At 54.5% G+C, this 26,821-nt stretch overlaps 8 protein-coding genes across 8 annotated transcripts; 4 read left to right on the forward strand and 4 right to left on the reverse strand.

The window, feature by feature from the left end:
* Positions 1-254: 254 nt before the first annotated feature.
* On the forward strand, positions 255-3,283 carry CTHT_0048290 (putative phosphatidylinositol 4,5-bisphosphate protein; the record flags this gene model as incomplete). The annotated part of the gene is made up of 4 exons (XM_006695129.1): positions 255-1,080; positions 1,166-1,653; positions 1,717-2,054; positions 2,113-3,283. 4 exons carry the CDS (start codon positions 255-257, stop codon positions 3,281-3,283), a joined length of 2,823 nt encoding a protein of 940 aa, XP_006695192.1.
* A 1,037-nt stretch (positions 3,284-4,320) lies between these two features.
* CTHT_0048300 (H/ACA ribonucleoprotein complex subunit 1-like protein) lies at positions 4,321-5,053 on the reverse strand (the record flags this gene model as incomplete). The annotated part of the gene is made up of 3 exons (XM_006695130.1): positions 4,321-4,692; positions 4,761-4,912; positions 4,996-5,053. The coding sequence occupies 3 exons, from the start codon at positions 5,051-5,053 to the stop codon at positions 4,321-4,323; spliced, it is 582 nt and encodes a 193-aa protein (XP_006695193.1).
* A 760-nt stretch (positions 5,054-5,813) lies between these two features.
* Positions 5,814-7,449, forward strand: CTHT_0048310 (uncharacterized protein; the record flags this gene model as incomplete). The annotated part of the gene is made up of 2 exons (XM_006695131.1): positions 5,814-6,794; positions 6,850-7,449. The coding sequence occupies 2 exons, from the start codon at positions 5,814-5,816 to the stop codon at positions 7,447-7,449; spliced, it is 1,581 nt and encodes a 526-aa protein (XP_006695194.1).
* Positions 7,450-9,126: 1,677 nt separating this feature from the next.
* On the reverse strand, positions 9,127-15,040 carry CTHT_0048320 (putative mitochondrial carrier protein; the record flags this gene model as incomplete). The annotated part of the gene is made up of 10 exons (XM_006695132.1): positions 9,127-9,157; positions 9,221-9,692; positions 9,758-9,907; positions 9,970-10,119; positions 10,199-10,281; positions 10,431-10,877; positions 12,238-13,517; positions 13,586-13,812; positions 13,887-14,305; positions 14,364-15,040. 10 exons carry the CDS (start codon positions 15,038-15,040, stop codon positions 9,127-9,129), a joined length of 3,936 nt encoding a protein of 1,311 aa, XP_006695195.1.
* A 1,107-nt stretch (positions 15,041-16,147) lies between these two features.
* Positions 16,148-17,896, forward strand: CTHT_0048330 (uncharacterized protein; the record flags this gene model as incomplete). Its single annotated transcript, XM_006695133.1, has 1 exon — positions 16,148-17,896. One exon carries the CDS (start codon positions 16,148-16,150, stop codon positions 17,894-17,896), a length of 1,749 nt encoding a protein of 582 aa, XP_006695196.1.
* A 536-nt stretch (positions 17,897-18,432) lies between these two features.
* CTHT_0048340 (uncharacterized protein) lies at positions 18,433-21,321 on the forward strand (the record flags this gene model as incomplete). Its single annotated transcript, XM_006695134.1, has 3 exons — positions 18,433-18,531; positions 18,584-21,047; positions 21,101-21,321. The coding sequence occupies 3 exons, from the start codon at positions 18,433-18,435 to the stop codon at positions 21,319-21,321; spliced, it is 2,784 nt and encodes a 927-aa protein (XP_006695197.1).
* A 397-nt stretch (positions 21,322-21,718) lies between these two features.
* CTHT_0048350 (mitochondrial 37S ribosomal protein uS17m) lies at positions 21,719-22,336 on the reverse strand (the record flags this gene model as incomplete). The annotated part of the gene is made up of 2 exons (XM_006695135.1): positions 21,719-22,117; positions 22,184-22,336. 2 exons carry the CDS (start codon positions 22,334-22,336, stop codon positions 21,719-21,721), a joined length of 552 nt encoding a protein of 183 aa, XP_006695198.1.
* A 2,036-nt stretch (positions 22,337-24,372) lies between these two features.
* On the reverse strand, positions 24,373-26,196 carry CTHT_0048360 (uncharacterized protein; the record flags this gene model as incomplete). Its single annotated transcript, XM_006695136.1, has 3 exons — positions 24,373-25,500; positions 25,551-26,083; positions 26,142-26,196. The coding sequence occupies 3 exons, from the start codon at positions 26,194-26,196 to the stop codon at positions 24,373-24,375; spliced, it is 1,716 nt and encodes a 571-aa protein (XP_006695199.1).
* Between the last annotated feature and the right edge of the window lie 625 nt (positions 26,197-26,821).

The raw sequence follows: 26,821 nt of genomic DNA on the forward strand, positions 1-26,821 counted from the left end.
ATACCAATATCCCAGATATCCAACACATGCTCCCAGTGTCTTCGTCCCTCTCCCACGGCGTGACCTTGCTGTGTCCTGCTCTAGTCCTGTATCCTTGGGCGACCCCTCAATGCCGTTGGTGAATACCAACACCGGCACCAGTACCACGACCACAAGAGACGGAATTATGCACTTCGCCCCTCGCATTGCTTGTGTGCACATCCAGCAGCTCCTTTCTCTCATGCGATCGCAGCGTCGCCCCGTCTCCCCTTGCCATGTCGACCGCTAGAGCTTCCATCGCGGCCACCCCGTCCCCGCAACCACCCCAGCAACCACAACAACAACCACAACAACAACCACAACAGCAACAACAACATCATCCCGTCGCATACAGCTCGCCGAGCTACTTTCCCCAGCAACAACATCAACAACAACAACAGCGACCGCAGCCACAGCCGCAGTCGCAACAACCACAACCACAACCACAACAACAACAACAGGAGTTTCGCACAGCGCCCGTCGATCCCGACGCGCCGCCCAACGCGGCCGCCAATTCGCAACACTACACAAACCACATTATTGCTCCCGTCGCTACCCGGCCCACGCGATTCACCGAAGAGTGGGACATCAGCCAGCGCGGCAGCTCTATCATTCTTGACGGTCCCGCGGTCTCTGGTAGCGGCATTGGCGCTAGCGGCGGCAGCAGCGGAGCCGTCGCAAACAACAACCTGAACAATAACAACACCAACAACAACACTATGTCGCAATCGCGACCAGCTTCGTATGTCGGCCCCTCGGGTACCGGCGGCGGCATTGCCTCAAGCGCAAGCGCGACAACTGGGGGTAGCATCGGAGGAGGTGATGTCGCCTCGGCGGCGACTGCTCTTTCGCGCAGCAATACGCTCAAGAAGAGGGCGTCACTGCGGAGGAGCGTGAGCCTCAGGCGCAGCGGCAGTCGCCGGAGCATGAAGGCTGGGAGCGTTAGGAGCCTGGCCCTACAGCCGGCCGCCGACCATGATGAGGAGCTGATGCATAGTGCTTTCTATTGCCCGGTGCCGACGAACGGGAACCCTACTGAGGTACTTGCGAATCGATTCCAGGGTGAGTAGGACTTAGGATCGGTTCCTGTTTCTCCCGAGCGCTCTCGCTGACGACGACCGACATTTGCTGACCTGGTATGGAATAGCTTGGCGCAAGATCCTCAAGGATCTGATCGCATACTTCCGAGAGGTTCAGTCGCATTACGAGCAGCGGGCAAAATCCCTGTCAAAGCTGTCAACCGTGTTGAACAACATCGGTACTCCGCCGGGGTTCCTTAGCGAAGGTGGCATCGATGACGCTCTGCAAATCCTGCGCAACTTCAGCAAGCAGGCCGTCACCGAAGCGACTAAGGCAAAGGAGATCGAGGAGGACGTGATCCTGGCCCTCATCGGCTTACGCAACGATCTCCACGCGAAGATCAAGGAGATTAAGGGGCTGGCTGGCGACTTTAAGAATTCGGTCGAGAAGGAGATGGATAGCACCAGGAAGGCCGTCAATCAGCTTCAAGAGGTCCTTGGTCAGGCCGAGCTTGACCCGTCATTGACCACAGGCAAGCAAGATCCGTATCTTTTGAGGTTGGCGGTTGATCGGCAGCTCGAGCGGCAAATCGATGAGGAAAATTACCTCCATCAAGTTAGTCCAGGGTATCTGGTTGCTCTTTAGCTTCCTGCTGACATCCTTTTTTTTTTCTTCTAGGCCTACCTGAACCTAGAAAATTCCGGAAGGGAGCTTGAGTCCATCGTTGTGGGCGAGATTCAAAAAGCGTACAATGCGTATGCGGGTATTCTCAAGCGTGAGGCGGATAACGCCTACAATGCGGTCGAAGAGCTCCGAATGGGCCCAATTTCCATGCCTAAGGATAAGGAATGGAACGACCTTATTCGGCGGGATGACCGGTTCGTTGACCCGGAGGTTCCTATGCGCTCCGCTGAGTTCATCCATTACCCCGGCCGCGATCATTATGCCTGCCAGGAAATCCGCGCGGGGCTCTTGGAGCGCAAGAGCAAGTACTTGAAGAGCTACACACCGGGGTGGTGAGTATCTTGACTGGGCCCATCTCGCTCATTTGACACCAAACTAACGCTTTACTAGGTATGTCCTCTCTCCAACTCATCTCCATGAGTTTAAATCCGCCGATAAGACTCAAGCGCCGGTTATGTCACTCTATCTGCCCGAGCAGAAGCTCGGCTCGCACTCCGAGGAAGGAAGCAGTTCCAACAAGTTCATCCTCAAGGGCCGGCAGACCGGCCACATGCACCGTGGTCACACCTGGGTTTTCCGTGCCGAGAGCCACGACACCATGATGGCTTGGTACGAGGACATCAAAGCTCTCACTGAACGCACCCCTGAGGAGCGCAACAACCTGATGCGCAATGGCGGCGGCACGTCGTCGCGAAGTGTTAGTCGCTCGTCGCAGCGCTCGGCCACCAGTAGCGATGGAGGTGTCGTGGACGACGACGATGATGATGACCAGGAACCACCGTTTAGCAGTGGCGCAGTTATCGGACAGCAGCAGGGTCAACAGTCACAACAGCAACAGCCGAGACAGCAGCGGCCGGCTGCTGCCGGACGGTTCCCGTCGGATATTCAAATCAATCTGCAGCGGGCGATGCAGGCGCCGCCTATCTCGTCGCCGTTGAGCGCGCATTCGGGATATGACGAGGTCTTTGGCGGGCATGAGTATGCTACGGCCAATGAACGGCTTGGGGACGTGCAGCAAACTCAGCATCTTCATGGACAGCAACAACAGCGCGATGGCGGTTATGTGCCCGCGCAGGTCGTCACGGATGGCCATGATGTATCATCTCCTTGGGCGAGAGCCGTTCCTGCGGCGGTGCCCATGACCCCAAGTCCCATGCCGCATGGGAATGTTTATCACCAACAGCTGACGTCTTCGCCACCGCATGGCGGCGGCAGCATTGGCGATGTTTACAGCCCTCCTATTTCACATCTGCAGGTTAAAGCCCACAATACGGGTACTAGCAACCTTTCTCAGATGACAAACGGTGGTGGTGGTGGTGGTGGTGGTGGTGGTGGTAGTAGTAGTAGTGGAGGAGGGATTCTCGGTCAAGACCCCAGCAGTTCTCGGGCTGCTGCGTATGATTCAGGCGGACAGGTTCAGCAACGGGCTGGGATAGTCGCTGTTGCGGATGACCCCAACAATGTGGTGCCTGCTATTGGGTCATCTCCCCCAGTCCAGAGTGGTCCTCTTAACAGAACGAACAGCATCCCTTTGCATATACCGGGGGAGTATCCGAAGTAAAAGGTTTTGGGTTATCTCAGGCAATAGGGGAGAAGAGTAGGCGAGGTGTTTCTACGAACCACAGAGAGTGGCCAAGGGTTGTCGCTTTGACCACGACAAACGGATATGGGAATACAGATAGATACCACATGCTTGCCTGCCTGGAGTTCTACGTACCGACCGGGCTAGGCCATATAAGGACAGGACTCCTGGGTTTCTGAAGGAGACAGTATGATTTATGGATTGATCGTCGTCGGGAGTTACTTGGCTGCCTGCCTAACCCGGGGTTCGTATCAGGCCTTTGGGCAGTTCAACCTTTTGACTGTACAAAGTTGCGCCCTCGTAAGGCAGAGATGTACACAGGACCTATGACTTGTTGAGATGATGTAGCCAGCAGTAGTCTGCTTAGGATCGGGCTGCTCCTGATATTACGATGACATGAGACAAGCTCGTAGCACATTTTCCAATATGCCTTTACCCCGTGATCTTTATTTTCGTCCCCATCTCACTGCACGCCTCGCACAAGATCAAGATGACTGACGTTAATTTGGCGGCTGGCCGTTAGTTGGCGTGAAAAGGACAGCCCCCAGCAAGAAACCAGAGACCGCCCAAATCCCAACCTATTGCGCCCTTTTCGTAGCATACACATGAGAGCTGAAATGGTCCGAAGAAGCGTTGCACCTCCCAGAAATTAAAAGACAAACCCAGATGATCCCATTCCGAAAAACGCCCATACAACCGAACCATGCCCTACGGCTCCGAAGACACCACCTTTCTAGTCATTGAACGCTGCCAGGCCTCGCTGTTGTCGAAGGTAGATAGAAAATGCAGTCGGTCCTCCCACGGTATAGTTGAAGAAAGGCCCGGCTTTCCACCTTAACAAGAGCAGAGGACCGTGCTGTTGTTAGTGCTGGAATGACAAAGACAGCGTTCCCACGATTATAGAGAAGCCGCACTGTCAACCTCGACAGACAACAGCAATGCCAGTCGTCCTTCAATACATGCATGATGGTATCATACTCCTCTCAAACGCCATCCCCGAGTGACACACAAAGCACTCATTTGCCCCGGCCACCACGGAAACCACCGCGCGAGAAACCACCGCCGCCGCGACCACCCCTACCGGCACCACCGCCACGGGCACCACCACGAGCGCCGCCGCGGCCGCCACCGCGACCACCGCGCGCACCGCCGCGGCCGCCCCGACCGGCAGCACCACCCTTCTGACCGGGCTTCTTGACCTTGTTGGCCGCGTTCGGCGGGGGCTTGGGCTTAGGAAGGAACTTCTCCGTGGGAAGCAGCTTCTCGGTCGAAATGTAGAACTTGTCGCCGGGCTTGAAAGAGGTCGCCTGAACACCCTCGGAAGGCTTGATCGTGAAGTAGACTTGATTAATAGGCCCGAGTACTTCATCGACCTTGCCAATCGCAGTCTGTAGTGGGGTAAAGTTAGTAAAGTCGAAGAACGAAAGTCAAAAGTCGTAAAATTGGCGATGCGCACCTTGTTCTCGAGGTAGATCGGAGCGTTGAAGTGAGGAATCTTGGGGTTGGTCGACGCAACTACCATCTCGCCCTCGCAGGCATGAACGAAGGTGCCCATCTCAACGACGGTGGCCGGAGGGCCGGCATCGCGCTGCTGAAAGCCGCCGCGGCCTATTTTCCAGGATGTCAGAATTCCTGCTGTCGCCAATGGTCTTGTTTCGCCCGCAATTGCGGACGGATTCCTTGTGACTTACCACCACCGCGACCGAAACCGCCGCCGCGGCCGCCTCGTGCACCCCCTCTAGACGCCATTGCGACGATCGAATCCGCCGATGATGCTTGGAAGGATCGGCGGTTTGATTGGGGAAGTCGTGGGTCGCTTGATGTCGCCAGTCAGGAGGATCGCGTTCGATGTCTGTGACTTGGAAACTTTTCGGACTTCGAGACGTTGATATTTTTTCGGTTCTAGCATGGCCCGACTCGAGGGCGGTCAAAAATTTTGCCGTTCTGCAAGCCCCACATTCTTTCCAAGTGGGCACGGTCTGCAGGCGTGCACCGACCACCACTGCCAGCCCCCCTCCTACACCTATCCCTTGTGTTGCCAAGACAAACAAATCTGGACCCTGTTCGCACTGTATCTCACACGGTTCACCAATTTTTGGCCTGCCAATTGCATGGCAGCCTGCGCTGAAAAGATGCCAGAAAAAGCAGTGGCCAGGTTGTCAAAGTCGCCGCAGCGACCCGTGGCCGTGCAAACAAATGCCCCTGAGGGCTGATATGGTCCTGTAACTTGCAGAAATCCTGGTTTTTGTCCAACATCTAGCTCTGTGGTAGCTTGGAATCACAATCTGTTCTCTTTGATCCCTTTCCAATTGTTTGTTGGACCTCCTTTCGCTCAGCGCCTCGTTGCCTCTACCAGGCCGAGCACCAACGTTCATACCAAGTTTCGAGTTTCGCTGCGTTTCCTTGAGAATCGCATCCACTAGTCACAGCGCTCAACTTGACTTGACTGCATCCGTTTGCATCCCCCTGCACCCCCCCGACTTTGCCCAGCATCTCCACAACCACCACGATGCTGGTCTCCCTCTCAGCGCTGGCCTTTGCGGCCGGTATTCTGTCGACGCCATCGCTGGTGAACGGACTCTCTCCAGCCGATATACCCGCGGACACTCCCGTGTCTCGGCTCCTTGCGTCGGCTCAGGCTCACCTCTCTAAGGGCGAGACCAACGATGCTCTGGTCTACTACGATGCTGCCGTCGCAAAGGACCCTACGAACTACTTGACCTTCTTCAAGCGCGCGACGACATATCTCTCGCTTGGGCGCACCGCGCAAGCCGCTGATGACTTCGAGAAGGTGCTCAAGCTGAAGCCCGGGTTCGAGGGCGCCCATGTCCAGCTGGGCAAACTAAAGGCTCGCACGGGCGACTGGGACGCCGCAAAGGCGCACTACAAGAAGGCGAAGAAGACGGAGGAGATCGCTAAGGTGGATGGGGCCAAGAGCGCGCAGAAGCAGGCCGAGAAGGCGGCTAAGGCGGAGAAGTGGGAGGACTGTATCAAGCATGCCGACGACGCCATCGTGGTCGCAAACCGTGCGCTGTCTCTGCGGCAACTGCGCGCCAAGTGTGCGCTCGAGGGAGGTTCTCTGGATCGGGCCATTGGCGATTTGCAGCATGTTCTTCAGATGAGCCCCGGGAACACGGCGCCGCATGTCATGATCTCGGCTATCCAGTTCTATGGTATGGGCGATCTGCAGGATGGTATGTCGTCGATCCGGAAGTGCCTGCACTCCGATCCGGACTCGAAGGTGTGCAAGAGGTTGCTGAGGGACGAGAAGGCGGTTGAGAAGGCGGTCCAGAAGATTAGCAAGGCTTTGGAGAAGAACCAATATATGACGGCAGTGCGGCAACTAGTACCAAGTGCCGATGATGAGGGTTTGATCAGCGAGGTCAAGAAGCAGGTCCAGGCGCTAAGGGACGAGGGCCATCTGCCCAAGAGGGCAGGCAATGCCTTGCTCTCGAGGTTAGTCGAGATGGCGTGCCAGGCATACTACGAGGTGAGCACCGACAGCCTTCCAGTCCCATTAGCCACATGCTAACTCTCTTCCTCAGTCCAACAGCAAGAAGGCCAAGGACTACTGCGATGAATCCCTCAAGCTGGACGAGAACTCTTTTTACGGCCTGCTCTACCGCGCCAAGCAGCTCCAGGAAGAGGAAGAATACGAAGCCGCAATCAACACTCTCCGCAAGGCAGCCGAAGCGCGGCCCGGCAAGGAAGACATCATCAACCCGCTCATGCAAAAAGCCCAGATCGCCCTCAAGCGCAGCAAATCTAAGGACTACTACAAAGTCCTCGGCGTGCCACACGACGCGGATGAGCGCCAGATCAAGTCAGCATACCGCAAGCTCTCGAAGCAGTACCACCCTGACAAGGCGGCGAAGCAGGGCCTCACCAAAGAGCAGGCCGAGAAGAAGATGGCCGCCATCAACGAAGCATACGAAGTACTCAGCAACCCGGAGCTGCGCGCGCGCTTCGACCGCGGCGACGACCCCAACAACCACGAGCAGCCGCCGCCGTTCCAGGGCAATCCCTTCGGTCACGGCCATCCGTTCATGTTCCACCAGGGCGGGCCCGGCGGCGGTGGCTTCCAGTTCAAGTTTGGCTCGGGGTTCCCGTTTGGCGGGCCGTTCGGCGCGCAGTTCGGTGGCTAAGGGGATTGTGTCTTCTAACGCTTTCGTGTTTATTCCTTGTGTGTTCGGTTCATTTGCTTGCATCACAGGAAGGGAGTTTGGTGTTCATAAGGAAGGGCGGGAGGGGGAAGGGGGCTGTGGGTCTTTCAAGAAAGCCCGGGATCATTCTTAGGTAGTTCAGGACGGTTACCCTAGGGTTTATGATGATCAAGAAGGTACACACGAGCATGGTCAATTACACATTGGTCAAGTTATCATCTGCGTTTGCGGCTTGGGCAGGATCGTTGGATTTTTTATGTAGTGAAACAGCGTCAAAAACAAGCATGTATACGCTAAAAAAAAAAAGTCATTCCAGCAGCGCTTATGGGGACAGCAGCACTTTGGTAAGCTGATGTGTGTACTTAAGTGGTTTACTTCTGAGTCTTCACCTGTCTGGGCCTTCTCCACGCCATTTGGGAGCGGTATACAGCAATGAGAAAGATGACCACAACCGCCAGCGTGTCCTCTCATTCTTCCGAACCCGGAGCATCACTACGCTGTGGCCCCCCTTCCCGCAGGATATTCTCCGACCGTGGACTTGCTCGCTAGGGACAGACGCGTGCGTCTTTGACAGGCAGGGCGGCGGTTCGATGTGATCGCGGGAGATGTGGCGTAAGGTGGTAGACACTTAGCCATAGATGGTAGAATGAGCGTACAATACGTATACGCGGTAGAACACGGTGTGTGACATAAAAGAGGCAAGCAGGATCGGTCAGTGATCGACAATTGAGAATCCCCTGGCTGAACACGCTGTCACCATTCCCGGGACTACGGAACCTGACTTTTACCCCGCGCCATTCCGAATTCCACATGTCTGTCTTCCCCGCGAACCATCTATGAAAAGTTACGATGCGAGATGGAGAAGGTAAGATCAGGAAAAGAGATTGGGAGGAAAAAACAAAAAAAAAAAACAAGGGGCCGGGGGGTATCACCACAAAACGGAGTCATCTGATCAGGCACCCTATGTATCCCATCCACGTATCACACACACAAGTCACCGTAAGAGAACGAGATGCAGAAGAATCATCATACACCGGAGTCATCAATGCGCATCCATTCCAGATATACATCCGCCCTGTCTCCCATCCATGCACCCGGTTTTTCCCATCTTCTTCAGATCTCTAGTCTCGCGAAGATAGCAAAACCAAACCACCACCAAACCCAGGAGCGGCCATGATAATGATGACACCCAGCGGAAAAAAAAAAAAAGAGACGAAAAGGAAGAAAGATTATGTACACGATGCCGTTTGTTTTCTTCCAAAGCCCACACGGGCAACCCAAGCTGACGATATACCCCTTTGGTGATGGCCCAAGCTGGCTGGTTATTTTCAAACCTCCAGCTGGCCAACCAATAAGGTCGTCTGACCAGTTCGGGTGCCGTGAGGAGAGGACGAGGAGCCGCATCGACGCTCCTGTGTCCCAGGTTCCGATCTCTGCCAGAAGTCCTCTTATCGTTTTGAGATGTCATGTAAAACGAACCGAGGATTTTTTTTTGGTTGCTACGCCCCCTCTATAGTGTATCTGTGTAGATAGAACTGCAGATCCTATCTGTACAAACCCCTAAGGTTTAGTTCGCATGGTACAAGAAAGGTGCGGGGTCGGAGTGCTGCGAGGTTACCATTGTTTGCGAATTAAGCCCAATTATCCACTTCCGACCGATCATGTGGAGTTCTGATGAATAAAGTAGGCCCTGGAACACGTCAGTCAACATTGCCCCAAGCAAAGTGTCCAGACGGAAGCAAAGAGCACATACTTTGACGCCTCGTAGGCCGACCAGCAGATGGCCGTGCTCGGCATGGTAGTCAGCACGCGAGGCTTGACACCCTTAAAAAAGCCGCGGAAGCCCTCGCGCTTGTACAATAACCGGCAGCCAGCCGTGAAGCCGCTGACGGTCCGGAGCTCGGCGTCGGTGGCGGTACCGCGAGTCTGGAGCATCGTCTTGATCACGTCCATCGGTGTGGTCAATGCGGCGGCGAAACCACCCGCTACGGCGCCGGCCAGGCAGTGGGTGAGGGGGTCATATTTCTTGGTCGGGTTCAGGTGCGTCGAGATGGACTCGTAGGCAAGGAACTGGAGGGCAGTGAAAGGGACCGTCATTGACAGGGTCGTGGGGTAGGATACGTAGAAGGCCGCCAGACCCTCTTTTCTGTATACATAACGGGCGCAGTCGAGCATGGAGCGGTACATCTTGGAGGAGTTGGCGATCTGCATTCTCTGCTTGATGACTGCAAACCGTGATAGTTAGCAAGGGACACCAAAGATGACTCTTGGAGCTGCGTTCAGGACTCACCATCGAAGGGGTTCATCAGGGCGTCGCTGGCGATTGTGGCGCAAGCACCACTGGTCGCAGCAGCCAGAGGGTGGTGAACGCCAGCCTGGTTACCACCCATGAGGTGCTTGACAGCCTCATAGGTAGCGAAATAGACAGCATGCGCAGGGCCTAGAGGTGCCCATCGTCAGCTGACATGTTCCAGATTGTCCAATATGTCACCGCAGACTCACCAGCCCCGACTATAACACTAGACATGCCGCGCCATAAGCTGAGGATACCCTCGGTGGTGGCCATCCGGTAGGTCGCCTGGATTACGCCGCGGGGAGCGGAGACAGCAGTAGCTACCTGCATGCGGGTCTTGATTGCATCGACAGGATACACTGGAATCCCAAGTTAGCACCTTGCGCTTGCTGCAGCCTGGGAGCCGATCACCATGGAGCCATGGAGGGGGCGACCTACTTGCGCAGTGCTCGGCAATGCCGGCGAAGGCGCCGGCAGCCATGTTTTGCACCAGAGAGAAGTTAGGCGGGAGCGACTCATAACTGCACAAGTAGTGTGGTGTTAGCCGCACATCGAACCCCCAATATCAAGATCGCAAGTGGGCGAGTCGAGCCCCGCGCTGTGACTGCATCACGGAAAAAGGATGGCAACGCAGACACAGGGCAACGACATAACACAGCACAGCACATACTCGTATTCCTCCACGGGCTCGGCATTAGGCTGAGCCATTGTGGAAGCCACGGCTCCCGTGGCGCCGACGTTGAGAGCCAGGTTGAAGGTTAAAGCGTCGGACACTCGACGACGAGGTAAGGGCAGGGCCGTGAAGGCGGCGGCGGCGGCGGTCGTGCGGGTGGTCGGCCCTGGTGGGAGCTCCTGCGCGGCGGCGGCGACTGCAGAAGCAACCAGGTGACGCAATACGTGCACGCACCGAGAAGCGAAGCTTGCTTCCGGATTTTTCTGGTTCGCTGTACCGCAAAACCGCAAACCGGGAGCAACGGGTGCCCGGGCTGATGAGTCGACGCTGGATCGAGCCTCGGTCGAGTTGGTCACGAGGACTGCGTCACTCTGCCTTCGCTCGCAATTGGGAAAATGGAGGGGGCAGTGGACGACGACCTCGAGTTGGTGTTGATCGAAGATTCTGTAGTAAGTGGCTATTGACTAGTATTATGGAATTTTGGGAGGAAGAGTGAATAGCAGGGGGGAGGTGGTATTTTTTGGGGACCTGAGAATTGATTGCTGGAGTTGCGGCCAGACAGTCAAGGCTCCAAAGATGGCAATCCAATTGGGGTCCAACACAAAGGTCGAACAATTAGAAATCGCTGTATGAGCAAACGGTGGATGGCTGCTCTCCAGCAGGTCAGTGATTTTTTTTTTTCCGCAGGGCGCAGGCGACCGTTGTCGGCGGTCCCCGTTCTCACAAGCCAGGGCAGCGGACAGCGGGCAGCGAGAAGCTTTGGCACTTCCGCACTCCCACTCCCAGAAAAAAAATGGGCACCTCGGCGGACGTAAGCAAAATGTGGATGTACGCCGAAGAAGGCGGAGGGGGGGAAAGGGAATTGACAGCTCCTCCCACGGCTCCCGCACCTGAACACGCAGAAACACTCTCACTGCAGAGGCACCAAGCACCACACTGTCTCCAGGAAGGGCCACAACTCTTACGTCCACTAGCATCCACGAACCCGCACCAGGGGTGGCAAGGCGGCAACCTTGGAAGGGAATTTTGGGGGTGCCCCGCAAACCACGCGCACAAGATGTCCTGTGACTGGCCCGCGGGAAGCTCTCTGCCCCACATGACCGATGCCCGCCGCACGCCCAAGCCTGACCCAGGCTTCGGGGTTGCTGCAACCACTGCAAGTGAAAGCGCTGGAGCACTGGAGCTGGGCACCAAAAGCACTCTTGGTCCCTCGGCAAACCCATCCCTGCCGGCTTCGTGCCTTGCCGCATCTCTTATCAGATCCGCGTGTCTCCGCCGGGCGCCGAAAAGGCACCAAATTTCCAAGCCCCTTTCTCCGAGGTCTGTCCGTGACTCCGTCACGTCCTATGCACCTTGTGTGCCCACTGTGTACGTAACAGCCAACTCTTTGCGGCATCTTATCAGGCTTGGCTGCACGTATCGCCGCGGTCACCACCGAATTATATGTTTCGTGATGTCTTTTGAACCTGCCGAACCCGCTGTGACTGGCAGCCGCTCTCCGATCATCGGTTGTTTTTTTTGCCTTGACACGGGGCTAGACATCCGCGAACCAGGCTCCCACGCCTCAGATGCATTGGGGACTGCAGCTAGGTTTCAGATCGACAGTCGGGAAGTAAAACATGTAATCGTATTCAGATGATGGGGAAGCACTACATCCACACATACTACCTGCTCGTGAAGCCAGAAAAGATCATTCCCAAACCATGAACCATATACACCATACCATGGCCTATGCTCTACCTGACACCTGATACCAGGACCCCGAACGCCGACCATCCATCTCTTCGAATCATGACCCTCTCACCGAACTCCGCCCGGCCTACGATTAAGCTGCGCCTGGTTGAACTGGTATATCATATGCACGACGCCTGCATGCGGCGCTGACATCGCCGTATCCTCCCGGTTGAGCGTCCGCGCCGGCGACGTCTGCCACGCCGACTCGTCCAGCGCGACGCCGCCCTCAAACGCTTCCTCGTCGTCCTGCCGCTTGTCCTCGTCGTTGTCCTCTTCATCGGGCTCCTCCATAATGTTGCTCTCCCTCTGATGCCCGGCGCCACGCTGCTGTTGCGGTTGCTGGGAACGAGCGCGCGCGCCAAAATTCGTGCCTGCTGGGGGCTGGTGATGTGGATCAAGCAGGATGGATGCCATTGGCGAGGGTTGATGCAACCCGGTTCCCGTGCGAGGCAGCATCCTACTACGGCCCATCCGAGAAGTCTGAAGATCTGGCTCGTTAATGCCCGGCCAGACAGGCGGAGGATGGAAGAACCTCGAGCCATGTGGGAAGTGTGAACCTGTACCCTTCTTAGGGTCCAAGACAAAATTTCCGTAATTGCCCAGAAATCCGTAGTACGAGGCTTCCATCTTCCCGTGCTTGGTCGAGTAGTAGTCATCCCGAACGTCCCCTGTGCCCTCCTTGGCCTTCTTTTTGCCGAAACCGTTCTTGAAGTCAAACTCGGCGAACGAACAAACATAGCCAAGCCCGTCAACGTGAATGGTGAACTCGCGGAAGAAGTCGATGATCTGGTCGCTGCACTTGGGGAGACTCGACAATAGCACGAAAGGTGTCGTGAGGATGCTTAGAATCTCCTCGATGAAGATGATGACCTTCATCTTGTACAACTCTGAGAACTCGGCCTTGATATCGGCGCTGTGGAGCCTGCCCTCCCAGTGGTCCGGATTATAATGAGTGTATTGAATCACATTCCGCATGGCCAATTCGGGGTTGAACACCAAGTGGTCCTCCGAGATCATACCCCTCGCAAAGGCCCAAACACTGCCAAAGACAGCTGTGTAGAAGAGCACGGTGCGGTCGTGGGTGATTTCGAAACCAAGGAAGAGATCAGGGTCGATGACTGAACAAATGGCCAGCACCGTGGCAAGGGCACCGGAGACGAAAGCCACCGTTCGTGCAACCATTTCGGTCTTTGCCTTGGGAAACTGGTCGATGTAGTGAATGGCGTACGGATGCGACATGTTGAGTCGCTCACGGAAGAGGTGTGGCAGCTCATTGAACTCTCGGAATTTCCATTCCGCTAGTGGCGTATATGTCCGCGACGATAGAACGGAAGGGTTTTTTTGAACCTCCTGCAAAAATCGACATGTTTAGCGCTTGCTGATTCTAGTTAGAGGAGAACCAGCCCAGCCAGACTTACATGATAATACATCAAGAAGTACACCACGACGAGGTAGCCCGCGATGAAAGGAGACAACACAAGGATCAAGATTCCCGAGAAGGCAAAGCGCCGGCGAAGCTTCATGCTGAGCTCGTGTCGGCGTTCAGATCTCAGGAATACCGGATTCACTTGTCCCCTCTCATCGAAGACAAAGTCAAGGATGGCGAAGTTATCATCCATTCTAGCGTTCTTGAAAGGAGTTGGCGCTTGCGGAGAAACGGCAGCGGAATCGTCAAGTCCAGAATGTCTTTGTTGAAAAGAGCTATCATGTAGTTCTCACGCCGCATCAACCGATTGGCAATATCGGAAGCATCAAGTCGTTCCTTCGACTGGCTTCCTAACCACTGCCGCTGCTCCGGAGTCAAATTCGTGGCCGTCTTAGGATTCTGATCCCTAAGAGCCATGATGCGCGCAACAACCTCCTGCCAGGTAATGGTTTGCATATCGTCATCCGGAATGTTGAGGAGATAGATGTAAAAGTCGCGGACATGCAACAACCGCCGCATATCCAACAGATATTGAATCAGCTTCCAAATAAAGTAAAACGCAAACATGAACAACCCCGTATTCCAGAGACCCGACATGTTGCGGGTACACTGAGGTACGAGGATTTGGGATAGCTTTTGGCTTCCGCGGACTTTGCTGTAGTCTACGCATTGAGTAAGAAAAGTCAACAGAACGGCCACAAAGGCAACGTTCCTACTTGTTGTTAGCAAGACCAACGAAATCAGGGAAAGGCTACGCCCACACGACTTACACTAGGTGTAGGAACCTGTCGGTTAGAATGCACCAGATGCCGTGCCCAAGGTAGTAATCATAAACATCTTTGATGAAGAGGTCGAGATTTGTCACATTAGCCCATCGCCATTCTGCCCTCTTCTTTGCACTGCCAGATATAGACCCGGAGAACAGAGAAGTCGGTAGGCTGACGCCATGATGATGCGAAGCGGGTGGGTTATTGGCGCGTTGCCTTGGCGGAGTGTGGGCTGCATCCCAATGCGCGCGCGGGGTGGACGGTCCAGGGATGGCTGTTCCCTGATGACCACGGCTGACCTTCCTCGGCTGGCCAGGTCCGCGCCCAGAAGACCCATCGTGGGCTTCGACCAGCAGCGACGGAGGAACATCGTTATCGCCATCGTCGTCGTGCGGAGCCCATGTGGACTTGCTGGTGCTGGCCCGAGTCGGACGGTGAGTAGGTCCGCGGCGGGGCCGTGAAGGCGGCGGACTAGCTGCCCCTCCTAAGCTTGGACGGCTGTCATCAACTTCCAAGCCTTCTGCGTGTTCAAGGTCGTAATCGTTGAACTGATGTCGAAGGTTCTCTTCGTCAAGGAGCGCAGCGCGGGACTCAACGTCATCGTCTCGACGAGAGCTCTCACCGAAGAACGACCGGCCCTGCGCTGGGGGAAAAGCTCGGGAGAACGGGTTGGAGGCCATCTCGAGCTGGCCTCAGCGTGTGGGGTTGTCGAGGTTGTCTTGCTTAAGCATCGAGAGGATATTTAGGGGAACTAGGCGATTGGGATATGTAAAGCTTGACCTGTATCAGCTTCTGCCAAAGCGTTTACGTACTGTCTATCGCGGACGAGAGGGCTAAAGTGCGTGCTGCGGAAGAGGGGAATCACTTACAAAAACGGCGGATAAGCTTGATAAGCGCAAGAGAGGTGTAAGAGGGGTCACGAAGGTATCTCTGGATGCTCAGGTCACCAGGTGCTGCCAGCAGGCAGAGTTTTTTCCTGGAAGACGATACATCACCAAGCGCAAAACAACCAGCGGCGCCGTTTGAGCCCGTGCCTTGTGGACGGAAGCCTGTCGCAGCGCTGAGTTGGTCCAGGTGACTGCGCCAGAATGACGAGTCTGGACCATATCGACGCCTTTACGGAAGGCGGTGTGACAATGCCAAGCCCTCTATCGATTATCGTGCTATGGTAACATAGTGCGGGTTGCTGTAACGTTTGTTCGGTATGGTTGTCACACCGTGGTACCCGTACCGTTTCCGTTTTGGTGTACAACTCCGTTCCTGTACTTACGCCAGCTTGGGTGACAACAGACACTCATCTTCCAATGGTAGAGCTGGCGTGAACAATTCATCCCAGGATTTTATAGGGACAACACGGTGCTACGCCTAGTCTTCCAGATGATATAGCGTAGTAGACGATGACAACTTCAAGCAACCAAGTTTTATCTCCTCCAAGTGCGCCTGCCACGGCGACAGCGAAATCGGGGAATCCTCTCCTGTCCAAAGCCACGACGATCCTGTCAACATCGTTTACCGACGCCGAGTTTCGAAATGCTCTTGGGTTACTGGATGAGCGAGGAGTTGTCAACACACCGGAAACGCGCCGCAATTTGCGGCTAGACATTCAGAGAGAGCTAATTGACACCAATGGCGAAATCATTGATGAGTTTGCTAAAGTGGCCGAGGTTGGATAGCCCTTATTTTTTTTTTTTTGTGAAATAACAATTATGAGAGCCGCTTCTGACAGACCATAGCAACTCCGACGTATTGGGGCCACTATTGGCAAACTCAATGAAAGCTTCAACGAGATGAAGTCCCAGATTGGAGCGGCTCATCAAGCGACATCCTCCACACTGGCTGAAGCGTCCCAGCTCATGACACAACAGCGTCAGGTCGAACAGAAGCAGGCTCTACTCAAAGCCTTCAACACCAACTTCATCCTCTCCGACGACGAGGTGGCCACACTCACCCAGATGTCTGAACCTGTTGACGGCTTGTTCTTTGCCACACTTGCCAAAGCCAAAAAGATTAGTAAAGATTGCGAGATCCTACTTGGCTTTGAGAACCAGACCCTCGGGTTGGAAATCATGGAGCAGGTGTCGAAGAACCTCAACTTGGGATTTCAGAAGCTCTACAGATGGGTTCAAAAAGAGTTCAAGACTCTCAATCTCGAGAGCCCTCAGATCGGATCATCCATACGTCACGCGCTCCGCATATTGGCAGAAAGGCCAAGTCTTTTCCAAAACTGCCTCGACTTCTTCTCCGAGGCGAGGGAGCAGGTCTTGTCTAGCTCATTCTATGCCGCTCTCACAGGGGCTACGGCCCCAGGCGTGGAAGAAGCTCCTGTCAAGCCTATCGAACTTGTGGCGCATGATCCATTGAGATACGTTGGCGACATGCTGGCCTGGGCTCATTCGGCGGCAGTAGGTGAGCGCGAGGCGCTTGAAGGATTGTTCATCGCAGACGGTGAGGAAATCGCCAAGGGTATCCAAGCTGGCCGGGAAAACGAACCATGGAGGCTCGTGAGTGAGGAGGGAGAAGAGCCAGGTGATTTCGACGCGGTCAAGACGCTGAATGAGCTGGTCGACCGAGACATGTCTGGAGCAGCGCGTATCCTACGCCAGAGGATCGAGCAAGTCATCCAAACAAACGAGGAAACCATCATGGCATACAAGTTGGCGAATCTGCTCAACTTCTACAAGAGCACATTCAAAAAGCTTTTGAGCTCCGACTCTGCACTCGTGGAGTTGTTAAGTGCCCTGGAAGCAGAAGCGCTGCGGCAGTTCCGTTCGCTTGCCCGGGACCACGTGGCTGCGGTCCAGGCCGATTTCGAACAAGCACCAACAGGTTTACATCCACCGGAGTTCTTGCTTGATGCCCTCGAGCAGCTATCGGCTATCATGAAGACATATGAGTCATCATTCTCTTCTTCTGGAGACAGAGAAACTGAGTTCGAGCCCATCATGGCAGAGGCGTTCGAACCTTTTATGACTGGGGTGTCCAGTATGGCCAAAGCCCTGCGTGCCCCGTCAAGCTCAATCTTTCTCGTGAACTGTCTTGTGACCGCCAAGCGAAGCCTCTCACCATTCGAGTTTACTCAAAAACGAGTGAAACAGCTCCAGGAGGATATCGAGAAACATAAGACCATCCTGATTGAGCACCAGTACAGGCTCTTCCGCACCGAGTCTGGCTTGGATGCTCTGATCACAGCATTGGAAGCACTCAAGGATAATGACGAGGATGTGAAGAAGATGTCAACACTAGAAGCCGTGCAGCCACCGGCGCTGACCCGGGCAAGCCAGATGTTGGATAACTTCCTACCGTCGGCTCTGATGGATGCAGTGGAGAGACTACAACATTTGCAGGATTCGAAGCTGGCTCGGGACATCACCGAAGAAGCTGCCGAAAAGTTCTGTGTGGACTTTGAACATGTCGAAGAGATGCTTATGTTGGCAGATGAAAAGGCTGAGCAGGAAGCGGGTGATTCAGATGACTTCCAGAGTCTCCGAGCACTATTCCCGAGAACATCTGGGGAGATCCGGGTTTTACTGTCATAGACAATTGAGTGGGCTTGGATTTCAAAAGACGACGTTCAAATACATAAGAGTCCCTTTTCGATGACTGCACTTCATGATCAAAGTTTCACGACAGACCATGAGCAAGGGGCATTTCATTGTATACGTAATTCACACCTAGCGTAAAAATACTGACCCACTCGAACCACAGCCATGTGTATCGCTAATTGTACCGTGCGGGGTCAGACAACTAGCAGAAGGCGCGACGTCACTGCCCCACCTCACGCGTCGTGTCGGGCTAACGCTACATCGAGTTGGTATTGTTACATGTTCAGTACTTTACAAACAAGGCTGTGCTTTGGAGACCGCCTCACTCCCTTGACAAAACTGCTCAGCACGTCCCGTTCTTTCATCCAATCTATCTTCTCCCCGGTCCAGAAGTGCTGTGACAAAACAGTTTTGTACATTAGCTTGAATTGCCTGGTTACGCATGGTTTTTGTGGTGTAATATTGTTGGTAGACCGAGGAAATTTAGACAGCAGCGACGGGATGCTCCCAACCATCCATACGCCACCACCATGCCCTCTGACAAGACGGCTGCAGCCATATCCATTCTGCAGAAGACGTACGACGAGAGCTACCTGACGTGCTCGACAGCCATATACTTTGAAAGCCAAGTACGTGGCCCCATAGGGTGGTGTCAAACAACCGCTGACTGTCACTGGCCAGGGTAACGAGCGCGAGGCGCTTCGTTATTGGAGACAGGCTCTTGAGCGCATCAGTACGCATAATGCCAGCAATGTTCTCCCTCCCACCACGCGCCGTCAGGAAGCAGAACGAGCCCTGGCAGACAGCCTTCATCAGCTGGAACTGCAATGTAAGGAACGGATCGACCTCCTCGAAGCCCTCCGTCTCTCACGCGAAGAAGCCCGGCGGAACAGTGCTGCCTCTTTTGGCAGCAAAACACCCAAATCTCGCTCCGGATCGCCTGACAAGATGCCGCACAAGAAGCAAGACCCGGGTTATATCGGAGATGGGACCATTCCAGCTGTCAAGTATGCCGACCTGCCACGGCCAGACCTTGCCAGCCGGACACCGAACCGGTCCCGGTCTTCGTCAAAGAAACCAACTGCGGATACCGGGGTGAACCATTCCGATCCCGTGTCTCCGTCGCCATTACGCAGACAATCTTCGTCGGCCCCCGTTTTGCCATCCTCCGAGAAGAAGTTATCCAAAGCGTCGAGCCCCGAAAGACATATCCTACGAACCACATTACGGCCTGCTAAGACGGAAGATAAACCCGCGAAGCTCACAACGAAACGGTCTAAAGACAAAACCGAATCGCGCCCTGGAGCTAGCAAGGCTGCAGTATTGGCTTGGATTTCGGCCGAGCAACAACATGCTTCTGGAGTGCAGACACCGAGAAGCAGTCAGGAGCTGCCCCGCTCTGTCTCAAGCCCTCCGGTATCCACTGACCAAATATTGAAGAAGCATGATGAAGAACGAAGGAGCCTGGAACGCCAACGTTTGCCTTCGGCTGCAGCCCCTTTGGAAGGACTCCGACAATATGGCGAGGGTCTACAGAACGAATGGGACAGAACAGCCAGAGAGATGAATAATCGCTTCGCGAATCTAGCAGTAGCCGGGTCTCCAGCACACAGTCCAGGTGTCAAGCCCGACAAAAAAGCGAAAAAGGATTTGACAGGCGCGCGCAGACCCGAGGATATCCTAGGCTCACGGCCTGATCCCCTGTCCATCAGCGCGGCTTCTAGCGCGTTGAACTCTCTTTCGCTCAGAACCTCGAATGGTCAGCCATCGCCGACAGCTCCCGTGCACCCATCGCCCCATCATACCAGAAGGAAGTCAGGCACTATGCCGGGATTCTGGGACTTGATGATGGAAACTACCATCAAGGACAGCCGGCCTACTCCAAAGAAAACTATGACGGATCCTGCATTGGTCGTTTCGCAGCGATCTGCTTCTAAGGGAAGCTCAGGAACGAAGGACGGGCTCCTCTCTACCCCTTCAGGTAAAACAACCAGTGGCTTGTTGGATGGGAGCAGCAAGAAAGAGCCCAGCTTCGAATATGTTTCGAGGTCTGCTTCTAGGGCGCACTCGCCGACATTAGATGCAATCCTTTCTCCCCCATCCGGTAAAGTGCCTTTTACTCCATTGGAGGGAAACAGCAGAAAGGATGCATGGCCCGAGACGATCAGTTATAAAGAACCTCGTCCAGAAGATAGCAGAAGAAGGGTGTCCCGGTCAAGGCGACCTTCATTCAGTAATCCAACCTTCCCTCCATCGGCCTTTCAAACTCCAGACAAGCTATCACGTCCTAGGAGGAAGAGCGATGCGCAGTTTGAACTCTCGCCCAGTACCAATTCGACAGTGCAGTCACCAGTGGTTCCTCAAGAGGAAGAGATCATGAGCCCGGCAGACAAGTGGAAGAGACAGAGAGAAGGTATCCTCAAGAAGCTTCCGCCGGGCGTCGACCCCAAGGCGGCGAAGCAGATCCTCAACGAAGTTGTCGTGCAAGGTGACGAAGTCCACTGGAGCGATATCGCCGGCCTGGAAGTCGCCAAGAGCGCCCTGCGCGAGACCGTCGTCTATCCCTTCCTGCGTCCCGATCTCTTCAAGGGGCTGCGCGAGCCGGCTCGTGGTATGCTGCTGTTTGGCCCTCCCGGAACCGGCAAGACAATGCTTGCGCGTGCGGTTGCTACCGAGTCGAAATCGACCTTCTTCTCTATCTCGGCCAGCAGCTTGACGAGCAAGTGGTTAGGTGAGTCGGAGAAGCTGGTTCGCGCGCTTTTTGCACTGGCCAAGGTCCTCGCGCCGAGTATCATATTCGTGGATGAGATCGATTCACTGTTGACGCAGCGCTCGGGGAGGGGTGATCATGAGTCGACGCTGCGGATCAAGACTGAGTTCTTGATCCAGTGGAGCGATTTGCAGCGTGCGGCGGCTGGGAGAGAGGTGGAAGGAGTTGATGCCAATGCCAGCCGGGTGCTGGTGCTGGCGGCAACAAACTTGCCGTGGGCGATTGATGAGGCTGCGAGGAGGCGGTTTGTCAGGAGGCAATATATCCCGCTGCCAGAGCCAGAGACTAGGGCGATGCAGATCAAGACGCTGCTTAAGCAGCAGAAGCATACTCTGACTGATGCTGATATTGAGACCCTTGTTGGCTTGACGGATGGTAGGTCCCCTTGCTCCTCGCGATCTTCGTGACAAAAGCTAATTCTCCCGCAGGATTTTCCGGATCAGACATCACGGCGCTAGCCAAGGACGCGGCGATGGGACCGCTGCGGTCAGTCGGTGATGCGCTACTGCACATGAGCATGGATGAGATACGGCCTATAGAACTATCTGATTTCGTTGCCAGTTTATCGACTATCCGACCAAGCGTTAGCAAGTCTAGTATTAAGAAGTACGAGGATTGGGCCAAGGAGTTTGGAGAACGCGGTGGGTAAGGAATGGGAGGGGAAACGGTATGCATATGGGTACACTGAGGGACATGGGTATGGGCATAATTTGAGGTTAGATGATGATCAGCATACATCGAGCAGCAAATGACATGTTGGGCGCGAGGCGCTCCTTAATCTACATCTAGAAGTATCGTTCCTTGAACACCGGAAATTCCGTCATAGTCTTAGACATAAACTTTGGTGATTGTGTACAGGTATACAAAGAGTGGTATAGATGTGCCACCCTCGTCAATATACACAGGGCCTGGCAGTGGGAGGACATTGTCCCAGCATGACCCTGAATAGTACCCCTTTGTGTCTGCTTCCCCTGACCATTTTTTTTCCCAAACAGCGATTTTTCTCTAACGTAATCCCCCTGAACGACAATCCATTTGACCCGCCTCTATTGTGCCACCTTCGCCGCCAGCTCGGCCTCCCTCTCCCGAATCTTTTCCTCTGCCTGCTCTATTAACCCTTTACGCATCTCGAACTCTCTCCAGCCCTTCCTGAGGATGCGCTCGGCCACCTCGAGCGACGATTCCACCTTCTCGGCCGTCTTGCGGAGCGTGCGCCGGTACACCTTGGCGTAGCGCTTGGCCGCCTTCTCTTCCAGACGCTCCTCTTGTGTCGGGATCGGCGGGCGCTGGTCGATTGGTACGCCGGAACCGGGAGCGATGATGTACTTAACCACGTGCCGCTTTTGCTTCGATGTGCGCCAGCCCGGCTCGATGGCCACCACGTCACCCAGCCGGAGCGAGTTGCAGGGGTCGTGAACGAGGTATTGTTTCGGGTCGTCGAAGAACTGGGGGAAGTGTTAATCATCTGTCTGTCTGCCGGAGAGGTTCTCAAAAGGAAAGGAGGCCTGTACCTTCTTGACGTAGTTATTCCACTTCTGCCCGCCTACCCGCACTTTGACCGTCTTGTCCATTAACCCCGCAGACACCACGACGCCATGGAGCTCTGGGAGCTTTTTAACTTGACTCTTGATGGCCTGCGCTGCGGCAGCCGCTGCTTGTGCCATTCTGTATGGTTCGGTGGTGGATGTCGGGGGGAGGAAGGGTTGATGTTGGTGGTGCCGAGGAGGGAGAAGACAAGTCCAGTTCGATGTCCGGGACTACGCCCGGCCGTTTCCCCTAGCAGCAAGCTCAATGATGTCCCAGTGTGTCCAATGTCTTTTGCCGGTGGTCGAGTCGCCGGGTTTTCGCTTAAATAAGGCGCGGTGGTCGGTGACTTAGCGGGGGATGGAGCCAAGTCGCAACGGCATGAAGCAGCCGAACGTCGTCCAAAATTTTGGCCTCGCTACTTGCCAAGACTTGGGATTCCGGGGTCATGGTGGAAGTGGGTCCTCAGCCCCAAGCATCTCTCTCCATGTGAAGTCAGCCTCGCGCCCTCACCACCCCACTCCCCCACCTCTTCCCGCGCCCTGACAGCCGACTCCAGGACCCCGTCCAGGCCTCCTTCTCGGGCTTTCCTCTAGATCAACCTTCTACTTTGACATTTTTTGAACTCTCTTTAGCCCAACCCTCGCCTCGAACCTGCCTATGGCTTGGTTGTCCGTTAAACACTTTACATCTCTCTCCATACGCCACTGTGTTAACGCACCTCTATTGTTTTGGTTTTGTCGGGACCACTGATGAGATAACTCGCAAAAAGTCGGCTGATTTCACCACGTCCAGAGCAGAACCTCTTTCTGGTCTTTCAATGTCTGAAATATCTTTTAACTCATCGAATTTGTGAAGGATCTGCATAGTAATTCATGAAAACAAAAGCCCCAGCCTTAACTTATATATCGTGTCGAATGACTTGTCTGCTGTAGTTCAACTCCTCCGAGATTCGCTGATAAAAGCACCTCAATTGAAGGTTGATGAGGAGGGTGCTTGGTTTCATCTGTGGACCATCGAGATGCCCGGCTTTGTTTTTTCAGGAGCTTCTGATCGGGGGCTTGGGCGAGAATGAAAAATCCAGCTAAATCGGTTGATCCAGCAGAATAGTTAAGAAAAGAAGGGTTGATACTGAAAACTCACAGCTTAACAAGCAAAGTGGCTTATTCACCCTTTTAAATCGAGCCATTACCAGGGTAATTGGAAGTGTTTGGAGAAACGTAGAAAGGCCAAGGGAAGAAAAAGAAAGCGGGACTCGGTATCATCAGATGAAGATATGGAATGGTAAATGCGTCTAGTCAGATAATCCCGGCTTAAAAGATATACGGGGACATCAACTTCCGGTCGGAATGCTCGACTTCTAGATATTTATAAGTGTTGGTTTATGTTTCCAAAAAAAAACTGGGTTAATATTTCCAGCTTGTTCCTTTCTTTTTGAGCCACGATTATCATAGGTAGCGTTTATGTTTATACTTCGTTATTGCCACTCACTCCGGGTCGCTCTCCCTGCTTATATCGTTGGAGCGAATCCTCTATGGCTGGTTGGTGAACAGAAAGACCGATATGTGAGGGTTTTCCTGTGTGTTGGATAGAAAGATAATTTGATGGGGCAGATGTCGGCCTTTCAGGAGATGGAATAGGTGGATTTTTTTTTTTTTACAGATACGGTCCATAAAAAGGAACCATCCATTTCGAGATTGTTAAGTAGGATGGGCATGTTCAATCGCGAAAATTGCTTACTATTACAATGACCAAGTAATCATGTAAACGCACAAAAAAAGTTAGGCAAACTCTTGATGATGGAACAGGATAATACGACTAGGTATTACCTATGAACTCAACTCCTACTCATCTCTCCCCATCATCTCCTCGCATATAGTAGCCCCTAAACCAAATAAACCGCATACCTAACGTAACACAAGCTAACAATTCAACGCCATGCCATGCCATGCCATGTAATCCAGCAGTCCTTCCTGTCCAGCAAGAAACCCAATGAAGCTCCCTCCTTTCCAGAGCATAAGTAACAATACTTAGCAGGGAGGGATCTGAAACTAACAGTTCGCCCCTTGACCAGCATCCTTGTCTCAGCTAACGTAAGGAATATAAATATAATCATACCATCACCCACCCAGTAACACGCCCATTCAGGACAAATACTCTCAAACAACTCCATTTTTCAAGCCACAGGCGCACCCGGGGCAGCAGGTACTGCCTCAACGGCAACATGCAACCCCTTCTCAGCCGGTTCCCCCTCACCCCCCGTCGCGGTCCCCGCAACAGCAGCCGCAGCCGCAGCAACCAACCTCGCCTTCCTCCTCGGAGGCGGGATCTTAGGCGGCTGCTTCTTCACCGGCACCGGCGCCCCAGTCGGTGCCCCTGCATCCGCCGCCCCGGTCCCATTCACACTCGTCTGCGTCTCCTGTCCTTGACCCTGCTGAGGACTAGCTAATCTCAGGGTATGCGGCGGCGGCGGGGGCGGCGGAGGCGGTGTTTTGACGACTGGCACGCCGTGTCTGTGCCTTGGGACTTCAGGGAGGGACTTTTGCGTTCGGAGAACCCGTCTAGGGGGCGGTACGCGGGGAGGGCTACCTTCGGGCCGGGGCTCCTTCTCTTGGGACCGGGGTCTGAAATCGGGCTGTGTCTGGTGGATGGTGGCTGCTTGAACCCCGAGCTTTTCGGTCGCGCTGGCGACCACGCTGACTGTACTCCCTGCCTGGGAGTGCTGGTCTAGGCTGTCTGTTGGACTTGCTGCGGTAGGTGAAGTAGGCGCCGGCGGCGGTTCGACTTTGTCGATAAGCCAGGGTACGCTGGCGACGCGCTCGACAAGGCGCAGTGTCGTTGGTTCAGGGGGCGCAAAATGTGCTGAGTTGTCCGATCCTCGAAGGATGTTGAGCAAGCTGATGATCTGGTCACGTTTGTAGTAAGGGTGACTGTTGAGCTGGGTATACCGTAGGAGCGGGTGCAAAACGCGCAGATATGTGTGGCGGAGGGTAGTCTCTTCTGGAGACAGGTCGAGGAGTTTGCGGATGATGACGTCCAGGAGGACTTTCAAATCGTTGGTGTAGAAATACTCGCGAGTCTTGGGGGTTGTGAAGAGGAGGTAGAGCAGTTTGAGAATGAGGAGTTGTTGGGACTTTTCGCGCTCGCGATTGAGAAGGAGGATGATGTTGCCGCCGAAGGTTGGGTAGGAGGACCCGGCGGTGATGAGGACCTTGATGACGCGGTTTGTCATGAGCGCCGGGGCTGAGCTTGCGTCAACCGCAGCTGTTGCATCAGCTATCATGTATTGCTCGTTCAACACCAGCTGTTATATGTTAGTATTCCTGCACTCTCAACGCCAAGGGAGCCACTCACCAAGACCCATATCACCGCATAATGGTACGGGTCGCTAGCATCATCTGACAGCGACTCAATAATCTGGAACAGGTACGTAACGAAGTCATCGTCCACCTGCAGCAGGTCCTCTGTCCTGAGATGCTCGATCCGCACCATCTCATACATCAGCTGCAACAACAACCTATGCAGCCGGACATCCTGCTCCCCACAACTCCGAATCAACTCCAATAGCCTCACAAAACAACCCTCGCTAATCATGCGCCGGAAGGTACCCTCCTCGGCGCGACCGTCCAGCAGCAGGAAATTGGCAATGACGTGTAGGCGCGCGAGCTTGTCCTCCTGCAACAGAGTGTAGATCAACTGAGTACGCACGTAGTCGGCATTGTCGCGAAAGATGGGACTGCCCAGCAGGCCCTGAGAACAGCGAGCAATGTTATCCTCGCTCTCGAGGTACTTGTTGCGGGCTTGGGCTACCAGTTGTAGCCAGGAGCGCAGCGCATTATCGAGCTGCTCGGCGGTTTGGTAGGGGGAGGAGAGGATCTCGGCAAGCGCTGGGACAGCCTGTCAGTACATAAAAGCAGGACTGAAAGATATAGGGGTTTAGCTCACAGTCCCAAAATTGCTGCTCGCTTTCAGCAGACCAACCCTCCGACGAGTCGGCCATGGCCGCCATGCAAGAATTATTATGCTCTCAGACGGACAGCGCTAGTACTAGCGAAGGAGGAAGGGGGGTTACACTTTTATTAGGCATCACGATGATCCGGTGCATGTGCTGCTGTTGCGGTGGGCGCACTCCCTCAACACAGGCATTTGTAAAGATTTGAAGCGCGGTAGATCCTCAGATCGAATCGCGCGTGTCTTTGATAGCGGTCGCAGCACGAGTCGCAGCGGTCTTCTTGTTTTCCTTTTTCCCCTCTTGGAGGTCAGTCTGTCGCTATCGTTTAACCGCAATAATCGGTCGTCTTCTACGCAGCTGAGGTCTTGCCATGTGCCCAGCGCGCAGGTCTGCAAGGCATCCTGGAAGCCTGTGAGAGACTGTCTTGCCCTCGCCGCTGCTCTTCGGCCCGTCTGCCTTCCGCCCTTCGCCGCTTCTCTGCGGGTGTTGAATGGGCGCTTGGAGGGGCTGGGCTGTGCTGCAGCCAATGAAACTGGCGGGCATCTGGCGGGTTTTCAACATCGGGAAGCTTGATCGTGCTTGGGCTTGGTTTTGAGTGCACGGACCAAGACCCCACCTGGCCAACATGACGTCGATCAGGACCTCGACCTTTCTTTGGTCAAGCTGCTTCTCG

This window comes from Thermochaetoides thermophila, assembly GCF_000221225.1.
Source record: "Thermochaetoides thermophila DSM 1495 unplaced genomic scaffold scf7180000011819, whole genome shotgun sequence".
In the NCBI taxonomy this organism is placed as follows: domain Eukaryota; kingdom Fungi; phylum Ascomycota; class Sordariomycetes; order Sordariales; family Chaetomiaceae; genus Thermochaetoides; species Thermochaetoides thermophila.